The following is a 16,858-nucleotide window of genomic DNA, read 5'->3' as shown; positions in this document are numbered from 1 at the left end:
ATAGTTATCTATTAAAATATCTCCGACAAGTCAACTGCTGTATACGTTATTTACTCAGAGACGTCAAGCTGGCATACATCATCTGCTCGGACAAGTGTGTTGTACAATAGTTATCCACTCCGGCAAGTCAACTGTTGTATACGTTATTTACTCAGAGACGTCAAATGTCATACATCATCTGCTCGGACAAGTGTGTTGTACAATAGTTATCTACTCCGACAAGTCAACTGCTGTATACGTTATTTCCTCTGAGGAGTCAATGGCATACATCATCTGCTCGGACAAGTGTGTTGTACAATAGTTATCTACTCCGGCAAGTCAACTGCTGTATACGTTATTTACTCAGAGACGTCAAATGCCATACATCATCTGCTCGGACAAGTGTGTTGTACAATAGTTATCTAGTCCGACAAGTCAACTGTTGTATACGTTATTTACTCATACACGTCAAATGTCATACATCATCTGCTCGGACAAGTGTGTTGTACAATAGTTATCTAGTCCGACAAGTCAACTGCTGTATACGTTATTTACTCATAGACGTCAAATGTCATACATCATCTGCTCGGACAAGTGTGTTGTACAATAGGTATCTACTCCGACAAGTCAACTGCTGTATACGTTATTTACTCAGAGACGTCAAATGCCATACATCATCTTCTCGGACAAGTGTGTTCGTATAATAGTTATCTACACCTTTGATGTCCATCCGTAAATCACATGTAAAACAATAATTTCATGTCACGTGAGCAATAGTTGTAATTGAACAACTTCATTTGTACCCTTGATCACTGGGCCTTAACTACTGAATAAAACCTGTCTGACCTGTTTGGCCGTTTGGTTTGGCCGTATTGCAGACTAACAGACTATTCTGTTGGTACATGTTGACTGCAGTGTGGCTCATCTACTTGGATTGGGCGGTAGGGTAGCCTAGTGGTTAAAGTGTTCGCTCGTCACGCCAAAGAGTCGGGCTCGATTCCTCACATGGGTACAATGTGTGAAGCTCATTTCTGGTGTCCCCCGTGGTGATATTGTTGGAATATTGCTAAAAGTGGCGTAAAGACATACTCACTCACTCACCCTACTTTGATAACTTCACTGTTTTGTGTACATTCACTGATGATCTTGTACAGACTTTCTATAATCGGACAAGCCAAATGGTATATAGGCCATCACTCTAAAGGATATCTCTGATACTTGAGAATGTTATTGACTAAATCAAACTGTTTTCCAATATTTACGTGGATGGTAATCACAACGCACAAAATGTAAATTAAATTTTGTATGTCAGTTAATTTTAAAATGTCATAATGAGAGATTAAACTGGACTTAATGTGATGTTGTTACATCGCAAGGTGTTGACCTGGTGTGGATTGAAAACCTGTGAGTAATACATGCCCTACACGTCGCCAGTGTGTACTCCACGATAATTGGTATGTAATCCACGACCATTGGTATGTAATCCACGACCATTGGTATGTAATCCACGACCATTGGTATGTAATCCACGGCCATTGGTATGTAATCCACGACCACTGGTATGTAATCCACAACCACTGGTATGTAATCCACGACCATTGGTATGTAATACACCACCATTGGTATGTAATCCACGGTGATGGTAATGACGAACTAAACACCCTAACCGGATACATACAGACCAATTTTGAAAAGATTTAGTATCTTTGTGTGTGATAAATGCGCATGTGTTGTATGTTTGGATTTGGATGAAACATGATAGTCTGGTGTTCTGAAGACATAATGGCATTTCTGATTGTCCTGTCACAAGACACGTTCGTCCACGACGGTGGTGTTCCCATTTGTAAATGCTGTAACCACCGATTACAGTAGTCAATGTATTACACTTCTTCAGAACTGACTTAAAACGCCCACGGATTCTGTTCTGTGGATTTCTCATCTATACTTCTGGGGCGGTGGGGTGGCCGAGTGGTTAAATAAAGCTTTCGATCGTCACGCTGAAGACCTGGGTTCGATTCCCCACATGGGTACAATGTGTGAACCTATTTCTGAAATACCCGCCGTGATATTGCTGCAATAGTGCTAAAAGTGGTGTAAAGCCATATTCACTCACTCACTCACACCCCCATCCATTCTTCCACATGCAAAGTAGATTTAGGGTAAGCCGGACCATGCAGACACGATGTGGAATATCTGTTTACACATACATGTGCTATATGATACACTGATAAACATTTTAACAAGTCGTTTTTGTACTTCCACCACTGGAACATAAAGGGGTGCAGTCATTAACTGGTAACTGCAGCTGGGTGTGTGTGTGTGTGTGGGGGCACAATGTGTGAAGACCATTTCTAGTGTCCCCCACCGTGATGTTGCTGGAATATTGCTAAAAGCGGCGTAAAACCAAACTCACTCACTCAAAGTAAGGATACCATTTGTAGGTTTTCACACTCGTGTGTTTTGGGAATGGTTAATATCCTGCATTAGGAATGGACACCATGTATTTAGCTCGCATGAGAGTGAACAATATGTGTGTGATGTAGCACTGGTTTAACAGCGCGTCTGTGTTTACATATGTAGTGTTGAATTTCAAGCCATCAAAGCAAGTGATAGCATGAAATACAGATGATAGTAAATTCCAGTGTTGTTGTAATAGACCATATCGTGTGTCCTTGAGGACTGAGGCAAATAGGTCGGTCAATAACCTACCCAACGCTGAGGCCTTCAGGTTGTTTCCAAGCACGTGTTCGTTGTTTACTATAGTGTGTACACAAGTAGTGTACAGAGTGAACCTGTAGAGTCAGGTACAAGGTGTGCGATGAAAATGACATGATATTCCTATGGAGTTACTTGACTTGCATGATGTTTATTGTGTTCATGCCAACGTTATATAATATGCTTATGTGTTCACAATGTACCCCTGTTGACACAGTAGTGAGATGGTGATGTGACTGTTAACCTACAATGTACCCCTGTTGACACAGTAGTGAGATGGTGATGTGACTCTTAACCTACAATGTACCCCTGTTGACACAGTAGTGAGATGGTGATGTGACTGTTAACCTACAATGTACCCCTGTTGACACAGTAGTGAGATGGTGATGTGACTGTTAACCTACAATGTACCCCTGTTCACACAGTAGGTGTACCCTGAGATGGTGATGTGACTGTTAACCTACAATGTACCCTGTTCACACAGTAGTGAGATGGTGATGTGACTGTTAACCTACAATGTGATGTGACTGTTCACCTACAATGTACCCCCTGTGAGATGGATGGTGATGTGACTGTTAACCTACAATGTACCCTGTTGACACAGTAGTGAGATGGTGATGTGACTGTTAACCTACAATGTACCCCTGTTCACACAGTAGTGAGATGGTGATGTGATGTGACTGTTAACCTACAATGTACCCCTGTTCACACAGTAGTGAGATGGTGATGTGACTGTTAACCTACAATGTACCCCTGTTCACACAGTAGTGAGATGGTGAGATGATGAGATGGTGATGTGACTGTTAACCTACAATGTACCCCTGTTCACACTGTTAACCTACAATGTACCCCTGTTCACACAGTAGTGAGATGGTGATGTGACCCCCACAGTGTTAACCTAGTGAGATATGTGACCCCTGTTCACACAGTAGTGAGATGGTGATGTGACTGTTAACCTACAATAGTACCCCATAATGTACTGTTCACACAGTAGTGAGATGGTGATGTGACTGTTAACCTATAATGTACCCCTGTTGACACAGTAGTGAGATGGTGATGTGACTGTTAACCTACAATGCACCCCTGTTGACACAGTAGTGAGATGGTGATGTGACTGTTAACCTATAATGTACCCTTGTTCACACAGTAGTGAGATGGTGATGTGACTGTTAACCTACAATGTACCCCTGTTGACACAGTAGTGAGATGGTGATGTGACTGTTAACCTACAATGTACCCCTGTTCACAATGTACCCCTGTTCACACACTAGTGAGATGGTGATGTGACTGTTAACCTACAATGTACCCCTGTTGACACAGTAGTGAGATGGTGATGTGACTGTTAACCTACAATGTACCCCTGTTCACACACTAGTGAGATGGTGATGTGACTCTTTGTCCTACAATGTACCCCTGTTGACACAGTAGTGAGATGGTGATGTGACTGTTAACCTACAATGTACCCCTGTTCACACAGTAGTGAGATGGTGATGTGACTGTTAACCTACAATGTACCCCTGTTGACACAGTAGTGAGATGGTGATGTGACTGTTAACCTACAATGTACCCCTGTTCACACAGTAGTGAGATGGTGATGTGACTCTTAACCTACAATGTACCCCTGTTGACACAGTAGTGAGATGGTGATGTGACTCTTAACCTACAATGTACCCCTGTTCACACAGTTGTGAGATGGTGATGTAACTCTTAACCTACAATTTACCCCTGTTCACACAGTAGTGAGATGGTGATGTGACTGTTAACCTACAATATACCCCTTTTCACACAGTAGTGTGATGGTGATGTGACTGTTTACCTACAATGTACCCCTGTTCAAACAGTAGTGAGATGGTGATGTGACTGTTAACCTACTTGCGATTGACAGGCAGTCAGGGTTATGTACTCCTGGGTTGATTGTTCTCAAGGAATATCATATATTCAGAAAAACGTTCTCGAAACAATACGGCCTTGACCCAGCGTGGTATTACTCCAGCCCGGGTCTCTCTTGGGATTCCTTGTTATGGGAGAATATCGTTATGCCACGACCTACTGCTGTAACTCGAAACATTTCCATTTGACGTCTGGAGACAGGGGAGTTTCAATCTGCCGTTGCACGTCAGCTCAATGTTCACCAGAGTACCATCTTCACGCAAGATCGGCCTAGTAGATCTCGGACCACCACTACAGCGAAGGACAGGTGCATCCATGCACTTCATTTGCAGAATCGAAATGTCCCAGCAACGGCAACTGCAAGTTTGCGAGAAGCTGGACCCTGTTTTGGGCCTGTGCTGTGACGACTACATCGACGTCGACGGGTCCAGTGTTGCAATAATGTTCGATTCTGGAATATACAAAACTGGCGACGTGCACGGTTCAGTGACGAATAACGCTTTCTGCTTCAGTGCTGTGATGGAAGAGTCTCCTAGGCTGACCGATATGGTGGTGAGGGGTGTAATGATATGGGTAGCCGTATCCCACACTTGAACTTGATACGCCTTCAGGGCAATTGAACTGCTATTCGGTACACATACGAAATTTTAAAGTTTCAGATGGTTTCGATCACTGAGCGCCAGAGGGAGCGCCAGATAACGCCAGGCCCCACACAACACATGCCACTATTCAGTATCTTCAGCATGAAAACATTGCAGTGCTTTCATGGCCTTCCAAATCGCCCGACCTCAACCCCATTTAGCAATGACCTCGGCCGATGCGTACGTGAACGTCACCCAAGGCCCCAGACATTAGATCACACGACGCAGGTATTGCAAGAGTAATGGGCTAGAATTTCACAAGGTCGAATTTATAGATTTATACAGACCACGCCAAGACGATGCAGAGCAGGGTTTGGGGTTCATTGTGGCCACAACAACTAATGAAGACAACTGGGAACGGACGCCTTTACTTATTGAACTGTTTATAAGCTATGCATGTGAACAGATATTTGATCTTTCATGTAAAACATCTCAGCTGAAAAGTCTCTCAGCTGATTGTCATTGTATTACCAAGTTAACTGGCGCCCTAGCCTCAAATGAACCTCGGTAATGATACATAGATGTGTTATTGTTTACATGTACATAAGATGACTACCTTAATGTCTCCGAACCCAACACAAATTTGTGTTTCAAAATGTCATGGTAATATATAGCGAGAATACAAAGTTAGTCGCCAGCCTATTTCAAAACTAAGATGTAAAGCTGTGGAAATGTTAGGCTAAAATAATTGGGAAGACCAATCCATAGTTACAGAAGGTTCATCTGGTAACCGATATAGAGATATCATATCATTTGTATTTACAATTAAAGGAAATATTATTAAAGATATGACGGCACTGCTTTTTATAGCAAAATAACTATTCCTATTCTGCTCATACAACTCTATTACACTTAGGTTTCACTTGTCAAAAATGACAATCATATGACCATATAACAGTCATTTCTGATTTTCACTTTTCAAAAGAAGGTAACCTTTTTGATGAAAACAAATACATATTTTTTCAAAAGCGTATACATCCCGTTTAAAGTAAAAGATACTTTCCATAATGGTTTTGGTTTTTAGACAAAAAGTACTAAACCAAATTATGATAGTTGTTTTGTTTTTTCTGAGACAACCTATATTGGCAAAATAAACTGGGTGGCGCTTAACTTTGTATTCACAGTATATCTACAAAGGCTGTACACAATATACCTAGAGTTAGTGAGTGAATATTGCTTTAAGCCGCATCAGCAATGTTGCATCTATTCGCGGCGAAATATACCTTGAATGGTAACAGTAATGACGTCGGCGATAATACTACTACTAATAAAATGCCATAATTTTCTAAAGCAAGAGCCAGGTTGCCACCTGAACAATTGCCATTCAGATTTCATCAAAATCGAAATTTCAAAACTACTTCAAGGTTAAAAGTCAGAATAATATACCAAGAAAGCATTGACTTTCCATCATCTAAAGTTAATTGACAAACCTACATTCAAATTCTGGGTGGAAATTGTCCTCACAATTATAGTAAAATAACTGGGGGGCAGTTGTCCGGGGTGGCAATTGTCCTCACAATTGTAGAAAAATAACTGGGTGGCAGTTGTCCTGGGTGGCAATTGTCCTCACAATTATAGAAAAATAACTGGGTGGCAGTTGTCCTGGGTGGCAGTTATCCTAGAGGCCAATTGTCCTAGGTGGCAACTGTCCTGCTCCCGTTGTAATATAATAGAGGCCCATTCATCTACATATCTCAAAGATTCCAAAATTTTCTTTTCCAATTTAGATAACTCTATACAGAAGACACCCCAGAGTACTCTTGAATCCTTCTCAAACTATATGCATACACTACTGTCCTCTACATAACCTTCTTAAAATTATCTATTATAATATGCAACATTGATAATGAAATGAAGTGCTATATAACACACGTTTGGCTTGTACTATCTTGGATATTTGCTTCATATATCCCAAATAAAGGAACTATGATCAACTGGAAACATACACTGTCAAGTAATGAAGGGAGATATATACCTGAATGTATTCCATTCTTTCAGAATGGGGACAGGAGCAAAATTCGCGCTTGCGACTTTGTTGGCGGTGTTACATATTGCAAGGACTCAGAAAGTGTCAACTCTAAATGGACCACTTCTTGGACAACGACTGTCAGTGTTGGGCAAGTCCATTGACGTATTCTATGGAATTCCATATGCCAAGCCTCCTGTAGGCGATCTCCGCTTCAAATATCCACAGCCTTCAGAGTCATGGGGGCCGGAAGTTTGGGATGCACAAAAACCGTCGTCATCTTGCTTCCAAATTAAAGATGCTCTTGACACAGATGAGACTCACAAACAGATACCCGACGATTACAGTGAAGACTGCCTTCATCTTTCAGTGTGGGCTCCGTCAGACAATGTTGGCAATCTGGCAGTGATGGTCTGGATCTATGGTGGAGGTTTTTATAGTGGATCTACACGAATGCCACTGTATGAAGGAAAATACCTTGCAGCAGAGAATGACGTCATCGTTGTTTCAATGAATTACAGATTGGGGCCTCTAGGGTTCAGCTACCTTGGACCAGACACCATCCCTGGCAATATGGGCTTGATGGATCAACGACTGGCCTTACAGTGGGTGAAAGACAATATTGCCAACTTTGGTGGAGATCCAACCCGAGTGACCATTTTTGGAGAAAGTGCTGGTGGTGTCAGCGTGAGTGACCACCTGGTGTCACCTCTGTCACGTGACCTGTTTGACAGAGCCATCATGCAGAGTGGGACCCTCACTTGCCCATGGGCATACACGGTGCCCAAAACAGCAAAATTAGCAATACAGAAGTTTGCTGATCATCTTGAATGTCCTTCATCTTCAACTGATGCAGACATCCATGAGTGCTTGAAAACAGCAGATGCACAAGATATGGCAGACCTTCAGCGCGTTTTGTTTGATGAAGGTCTTGCATTTGTTCCAGTAGTGGATGGGTACTTCCTTCCTGATGACCCCAAAAGTCTTCTGTCCAGCGGATCCATCAAGCAGACCAGTGTATTGCATGGGTTCACAGGAGACGAGATTACACTATTTTTGGCAATGGCTTTGAAGCAGATGAGAAACGTGTCCACATTACATGAAACGCTTATTTTAAGTCAACCAGAATATGAAAGTCTTCTTACCTTTGACTCTGTTACTGGTAGAGAATTTGTAGAGCCTCTTCGCCTGTTTTATGAAAGTCAAACATCCCCTCTAAGGGACACTCACCATTTGGATGTAGTGACACGCATGATTTCAGATAGGGATATCAAGTGTCCTCATCTTGAGTTTGACAGATTGTACTCTCCTGCCAACCCTACCTACGTCTACAGTTTTAATCATCGACTGTCAATTAGTCCGAATCCAAAGTGGATGGGAGCAGCCCACTGGTACGAGCTTGACTTTGTGTTTGGTTGGGTTCTGGAAAAGTCTCTGGGATATACAGAGGAGGAGATGGAACTCAGCAGGACCATCATGACGTACTGGACCAACTTTGCCAAGTCAGGGTGAGTGAATGAATGAGCCAGTGAAATACAATTTTAATGACACAAACTTTTACTGATTCACCCTTTAAAAATAATCTTTTGTCAGATAATCAAGATTTCTTGAAGTTTTCTTATCTGTATCCAGCGATCCGAACGCTCCTGTTCCCGTCAAGGTGAACTGGCCAGCCTCTTACAACACTGATCTCTCCTACATGGCCCTTGACGTGGGCAGCAAATTAGCAGCAGGACACGGGGTAGTCCACCACGAATGTGTCTTCATCAACAGGATTCTACCCATGATTTCTAAAGGTAAATTAATAATGGATCATCGGTTGTTGGTACACATAAATGAATGGTTTTAGAAGTGACCTGGATACTTCTTTTGTTAGGGTAAATATTTACGATGATAGATAATGTTTTTGTGGTTATTGTTTCAATTTACACACAGTCGAATGAAGAAGAGATTCGTTTGAATTGGTAGTTGTTGATTCCCATGCTGAAACTATATAGTTAACCATGAATCAGTCTGTACGAGAATTATGTTTGAAACCAAGAACCAAAAAGGAAATATGATGTAATTAAAAATTGTATTTTAAAATTCTTAAGTCGCAAATCAATACAAATCAATAGAATGATTTCACTGTTCCCAGTGATAGTTCATATCGATATGTTCATGCCGATGTTGACGCTGATGTTCTTAATTAAAATACAGTCATCTCAGATTGTCCACGACTTCGAGACACCAGAAACATATGATCGCCAGTTGGAATCCAAACTATTATGCTTGCAACAAACGTCTAAGACATGCATTTCTTTTGGTTCTGATTGAACTGAAATACTGTCCAAAGCAGCGTTTGGTACAGCTCACTCCCCTATTAACTAGCATTGGTGGAGAAAGAGATGGTTCAATGCTAACATCACCATTGATTTATTAGCGAGTGACAAAGGGGTTTCTCTGTGCATGAATGATACTGAAGTGCATCAAGGGAAATAGAGAATTCATGGTTGTGTTTCAGACTCACCAGAAGGGCAGGAGTACTGCACAAGAGGATGATAGGACAGCATCATACTAATCTGTCCCAAGTTGAAATACAGATACATCATAATGTTTTTAACGCCCTTTTGAACTGTATGTGAAGTCCCTTTTTGTACGGCTTAATCACATTCACTTCCAAAATCAACCACAGACACCTGTCAACGACTTCGTGGAATAATTATGTTGTTCGTCGTGGTTTCATGTCAAATTTGTTTTAGCATACTGTGTCCTGCAAGTCAGTTAGTGCGTGTGTGTAGTAGCTGCATTGTAAGCTAAACAGTTTGTTTCATTTTTGCCCTGCTGGGTTAAATTATGTATGCAATATCTACATTGACTAGAAAACTGGCATTTACGCTACATACTTGATAGTCAACTGATACAGTTGTTATCTGCGTCATTGACTCGGGGAAGCCAAGTGGTCTACATAGATGCATTAGTTTCACAAGAACATGGAAACAAAAACACATGCTCGCATTGCATTTGACAACCTTGTTCTCACCAAGAACATATGGGTCATATGAGACGATGAAAGGGATCGGGTGATCAGGCCCGCTGATGCATGTCAATGTATCCCATTGACGTAGACACATGCTCATGATGTTGATCACTGGATGACAGGTCCAGGCACGATTACTTACATGGAAAAGTGTAAAGAAACAAACAAAACCACTGTCCAAGTGCTTGTAAGGTCGGAGGCGATCTATGACAAACGATGAGGTCAATTTAGTTTAGAAATATAACAGTGAACGATTGAGTTAGGTTTAAAGTTAATGATTTCAGTTGCCTTGATGTGGTTTGAAAGCTGTAAGCATTGCAGGTGTCGGTAGTTTACACGTGAGGTGAAAACAACGGATATGGTGACGATAAACCAAGAAACACAGCCGTACAACGCATAATACTGTTTTAAGACGAAGTAGATAATCAATAAACAGCTAGTATAGTTTTACGCCGCTTTTAGCAATATTTCAGCAATAACGGATTCAATAAACAGGTATCACAAGTATTTATATTTTACATCTTTAAGAGAAATGTAAAAGGGACATCTGACAGAGATTTGCATTAGTCGTTGAACGTCAGATGACCGCAGACTTTGCTAGAGGATTGACCAAAGCGACCTATTGTCCATCACGATATTTATCATAAAAAATCCAAATCATGAATATCGTTCGAATCTGCTTCTATTCTCAAGACAATCTCGGATTCGACGAGGCATACTTCTCGTCAAACATCCAATGTCAACTTGGTTCATTCCATCCCATTCTTCCTGCAGCGCTTCGTCAAGTGTATTAAGAGTGGTGTGTGGTTGTTGACGGTGACGCACGCTCCGTCAAAGGATATCCCCGACATGTTCGATGGGTGACAAGTCATAAATAGTCAAAATCACTAACATCGCCGGAATCAGGCTCTAGATTCAAGAAAACCACGGATTCGACGAGACATACTCCTAATCCACGTACAACAAGTAACAAGTTTATTTGCGTTTGGAGCCACGTGATCCATATTGCTTAAACATACTGCAAACAGTGCGCATTTCAAGATTTCAAGAGTTTTGTGTTTGTGGATGCTAGCAGTTGATACATTTTTTAAGCAGACGGATTATTATGATACTATTCATAAAGAAAAACTATTGTCTGCTTGTCTGAAAAAGTGAACTTCGTCTTCGATACAGCTTAGAAGACACTTTGTAGATAAAAATACATTGAGGTTATCATAACATATCATTTTAGCTAACTAAGCTTTAAATTTATGAGATGCACAGCGAAATTTACAATATACCATCAGCAAGTCATTTTCGGGAAACGAAAATTCAAAACAGATTTAAAACAACTGTAATACGTTTAGAAAGGACGACCATGAGGTCTTGCAATGCCAGTGAAAAAAAATTCATGAAAACATTAATACTACCACAATCGTGAGTCATCAACACGTAGGAAAAGCCAGTTATTATTATTATCATGTTTTACAGATTAAAGATAGTATGCAGCAGAGAGGGGTTCGGGTGATCCTGGCACAGTCAGGCTGGTAAGGCTCATCATCAGCTCAGGGCCCTTGCCCCCTCTACACGCAGCCCAGACAGCGAATGGGACTTCTCCCAGGAAATGCTGCCTAGTCGAACCCACCAATAACTTTCCGGAGAAAATGAAGGCTCCCCAACACTGCAGCCTTCTGCATTACCCAGAGTGTCAGAAGGGCTGTACTCCTGGTGGAGAACTCGGGCACTCTCCTGATCTGCGCCAAGAGATCAGGAGGTACCAAACCAAGGGCACCGAGAACAATGGGGAGCCTGGCGACAGTGTACCTGGGATGCAAGCGAGACATTTCAAAGGCGAGGTCCGCATACTTAGTATGCTTTTCCTGAATCTTGCCAATCACATTGGTGTCAAAAGGGACAGAAAATTCAATGATATATATAAATTCATTGGCTTTATCAAAGAGGACAAGATCAGGTTTGTTGGCTGGAATTCTCCTCAGGCTGTATATGGGCCTATTCCAGAGAAGTTTGAAAGCATCATTTTCCATGACGCCCTGGACATGTTCAGGGTCGTACCATTGATGGACCTCGGGGGCAAAGCCAAAGGCATGTAAGTGCACAGGGTTGTGAACTGTAGACAAACTTATTCAAGAAATCTAAAAAACCAGACCATATAATGGAAACTGCGAGAAAAATAGTAAAAGTAACAATAAAAGTGTCGGCATTTCGAAAGACCGTTGAAATAGCGGAGTATTGCCGAAATTATGAGTATTTTAAGATAAAGTTAAAATAATGTGAAATTAATCAAAATGAGCAAAATATAACCGAACTAGCGTGCTAAAATTTTCGAACTTTCGGGATTTTTGTTTTTGAAATAACGAGAAATTCGGCTTAAAAAAACTGTTTTAGCACCATTAGGATTTTATACCATTCCATTGATCTACCGTCAGTCATGACGTGCAGGCAACACTAATTCGCACAGCACGTGAACGGAATTTTTATGGTAGCATTTTAAACAAACGCGCTGTTTTTGAAATCAGAGTAGTTAGTGGTAAAACTAGTAAAAAAGACAGCCTACCCTTTTGTCGGTTTTTTTTCTACCTAGTGCCTTCTAACTGGAGCGGGGCGGTGGGGTAGCCTAATGGTTAAAGCGTTGGCTCGTCACGCCGAAGACCCGGGTTCGAATCCCCACATGGGCACAATGTGTGAAGCCCATTTCTGGTGTCCCCCGCCGTGATGTTGCTGGAATATTGCTAAAAGCGGCGTAAAACCAAACTCAGTCAGTCAGTCTAACTGGAGCACGAAGATGTTTAATTCTCGAAGCTCGCTAACCCATCATTGATAGATCATGTTTTGTACATATATAAATTGTTTAAAGTTTTTTTCAGTAACATCAACGTCTCATTAAACTTCATGAAGTTCAAACTTCAAACTGCAAAGACTCAAATGAACTGTCAACGAATATTTCCTGACGGTATGTGCACGACAGTTTCAATCAACTTATACTGCACTCATGTCACCCAGTCTCCTTGACCGGCAACTCAAGTTTGACATGTGGCTGGCTGGTTGGGTTGTTGTTTAACGCCGCACTCGGCAGTATTTCCAGTTATACACTGGCTGTCTGAAATAATCGAGTCTGGACCAGACAATCTAATGATCAATACGATGAGCATCGATCTACGCAATTGAGATACGATGACATGTGTCAACCAAGTCAGCGAACCTGACCACCCGATCCCGTTAGTCGCATCTTACAACCAGCATGGGTTTCTGAAGATCAATTCCACATCGGGAAGGTTCGCAATGAACAAACAATAGATAACGTGAAACTATCTTATTGAGAATACCTTGGAGTGGAGCAATGAGATAAAAACGTATTAGAAAATTCAGAAGCAAACACACAAATGTATACTAAAACTGTAAATTGGTGGTGAGAGGGTATTAAGCGAGTGAGTATGATTTTACGCCGCTTTCAGCAATATTCCAGAAATATCACGGCGGGGGATACCAGAAATAGACATCACACATTGTGCCCATGTGGGGAATCGAACCCGGGTCTTCAGCGTGACGAGCTGACGCTTTAACCATCAGGCTACCCCCACCGCCCCAAAGAGGGGCGAGAGGGTATGTTAACATTCGAAACAAGATGTAAACTGACGAGCAAAAGAAACTTACCACCGACTTCACTGTGAGATTTATGAAAATCATTTTGCAAACAGAAATCATTTATCAATGATTTGATCGAAACCACAGGGATGCACGTGGCTCCCGGCGTACATGGAGTTTATCTGTCACAGTCAGGTTACTTCAAGCATAGTGTGGGTTCAAAATTCATTTTGCATATTCCATGATCAATGAAAATAAAATGATGCATTTCTAAAGTAAACTACCGGGCACAAGACTTCACTTCACAAAAAATAGAAACAAAGACGTAAGTAAGATTTAAGATTATTATTTTACAAACAGCAATCAGTTTCCAATAATTCACTGAAATTTCATTTTAATGCTGGCTTGCATAAGCCACAATTCATTAAGAAAGTGTCAATGGTTCGAAATTACAAATTACACAAATCAGAGTTCATTCAAAAAGTGCAAAAAGAGTCAAATAGTGAGAGTCTGGGGACACGTTATCAACAGCGAGTGTGATCACCCTGGCCATCCATACACGTCAACACACGTTATCAATAGTGAGTGTAATCACCCTGGACATCCATACACGCTAACACACGTCATCAACAGCGAGTGTGATCACCCTGGACATCCATACACGCCAACACACGTTATCAATAGCGAGTGTGATCACCCTGGACATCCATACACGCCAACACACGTTATCAATAGCGAGTGTGACCATCCTGGACATCCATACACGCCAACACACGTCATCAATAGGCGTGATCACCCTGGACATCCATACACTCCAACACACGTCATCAATAGCGAGTGTGACCACCCTGGACATCCATACACGCCAACACAGGTCATCAATAGCGAGTGTGATCACCCTGGGCATCCATACACGCCAACACACGTCATCAATAGCGAGTGTGATCACCCTGTACATCCATACACGCCAACACACGTCATCAGTAGCGAGTGTGATCACCCTGGACATCCATACACGCCAACACACGTCATCAATAGCGAGTGTGATCACCCTGGACATCCATACACGCCAACACACGTCATCAGTAGCGAGTGTGATCACCCTGGACATCCATACACGCCAACACACGTCATCAGTAGCGAGTGTGATCACCCTGTACATCCATACACGCCAACACACGTCATCAGTACATCCATATCCATACACGCCAACACAGGTCATCAATAGCGAGTGTGATCACCCTGGACATCCATACACGCCAACACAGGTCATCAATAGCGAGTGTGATCACCCTGGACATCCATACACGCCAACACAGGTCATCAATAGCGAGTGTGATCACCCTGGACATCCATACACGCCAACACACGTCATCAATAGCGAGTGTGACCACCCTGGACATCCATACACGCCAACACACGTCATCAATAGCGAGTGTGACCACCCTGGACATCCATACACGCCAACACAGGTCATCAATAGCGAGTGTGATCACCCTGGGCATCCATACACGCCAACACAGGTCATCAATAGCGAGTGTGATCACCCTGGACATCCATACACGCCAACACACGTCATCAATAGCGAGTGTGATCACCCTGGACATCCATACACACCAGCACACGTCATCAATAGCATCCATACACGCCAACACACGTCATCAATAGCGAGTGTGACCACCCTGGACATCCATACACGCCAACACACGTCATCAGTAGCGAGCTGTGATCACCCTGGACATCCATACACGCCAACACACGTTATCAATAGCGAGTGTGATCACCCTGGAGATCCATACACGCCAACACACGTCATCAGTGGCGAGTGTGATCACCCTGTACATCCATACACGCCAACACACGTTATCAGTAGCGAGTGTGATCACTCTGGACATCCATACACGCCAACACACGTCATCAATAGCGAGTGTGATCACCCTGGACATCCATACACGCCAACACACGTTATCAATAGCGAGTGTGATCACCCTGGGCATCCATACACGCCAACACACGTCATCAATAGCGAGTGTGATCACCCTGGACATCCATACACGCCAACACACGTTATCAATAGCGAGTGTGACCACCCTGGACATCCATACACGCCAGCACACGTTATCAATAGCGAGTGTGGTCACCCTGGACATCCATACACGCCAGCACACTTCATGAGTAGCGAGTGTGATCACCCTGGACATCCATACACGCCAACACACGTTATCAGTAGCGAGTGTGATCACCCTGGACATCCATACACGCCAACACACGTTATCAATAGCTAGTGTGATCACCCTCGACATCCATACACGCCAGCACACGCTATCAATAGCGAGTGTGATCACCCTGGGCATTCATACACGCCAACACACGTCATCAGTAGCGAGTGTGATCACCTTTGACATCCATACACGCCAGCACACGTTATCAATAGCGAGTGTGATCACCCTGGGCATTCATACACGCCAACACACGTCATCAATAGCGAGTGTGATCACCCTGGACATCCATACACGCCAGCACACGTCATCAGTAGCGAGTGTGATCACCCTGGACATCCATACACGCCAACACACGTCATCAATAGCGGGTTTGATCACCCTGGACATCCATACATGCCAAGAAAAGGGCATCAGAAGCGAGTGTGATCACTCTGGACATCCATACACGCCAACACACGTTATCAATAGCGAGTGTGACCACCCTGGACATCCATAAACGCCAGGGTGATCACACTCGCTATTGATAACATGTGTTGTGTTATGTTTACCACTCATCAAACTCCACCTATACTTTCTTTTGCCGTTTAGTTTAGTAACAAGAACATCACTGCCCCAAACTGAATCTTAACAGAAACAAGGTAATGCAATTACAACATTGATTTACACTGAATTAGACAGACATAACATTGCTTAACTTGTACAATCTGAGGTATTAGTCCGTGTAAAGGAATAATGACCAGCCGGCAATATGACTTAGGAAGTGACCAAGAAATAAATTACATTGCCAAAGGGTAACCTGTAAAATCGCTTCGTTCTTTCAGAATGTGGACAAGAAAGAGACTGG

The 16,858-nt window shown here is 42.5% G+C and overlaps 1 protein-coding gene across 1 annotated transcript; it reads left to right on the top strand.

Moving 5' to 3' along the window:
- The first annotated feature begins 2,752 nt into the window (after positions 1–2,752).
- Positions 2,753–10,717, top strand: LOC124288404 (cholinesterase-like). Its single transcript, XM_046724925.1, has 4 exons — positions 2,753–2,790; positions 7,224–8,699; positions 8,824–8,987; positions 9,695–10,717. The coding sequence occupies exons 2-4, from the start codon at positions 7,225–7,227 to the stop codon at positions 9,730–9,732; spliced, it is 1,677 nt and encodes a 558-aa protein (XP_046580881.1). The 5' UTR covers positions 2,753–2,790; position 7,224; the 3' UTR covers positions 9,733–10,717.
- The last annotated feature ends 6,141 nt before the right edge of the window (positions 10,718–16,858 follow it).

Source organism: Haliotis rubra, unplaced genomic scaffold (assembly GCF_003918875.1).
Source record: "Haliotis rubra isolate DU_JTF1 unplaced genomic scaffold, ASM391887v1 Scf417, whole genome shotgun sequence".
In the NCBI taxonomy this organism is placed as follows: domain Eukaryota; kingdom Metazoa; phylum Mollusca; class Gastropoda; order Lepetellida; family Haliotidae; genus Haliotis; species Haliotis rubra.
The sequence above is the reverse complement of the archived record's forward strand: the minus strand, read 5'-3'. Positions and strand labels throughout refer to the sequence as shown.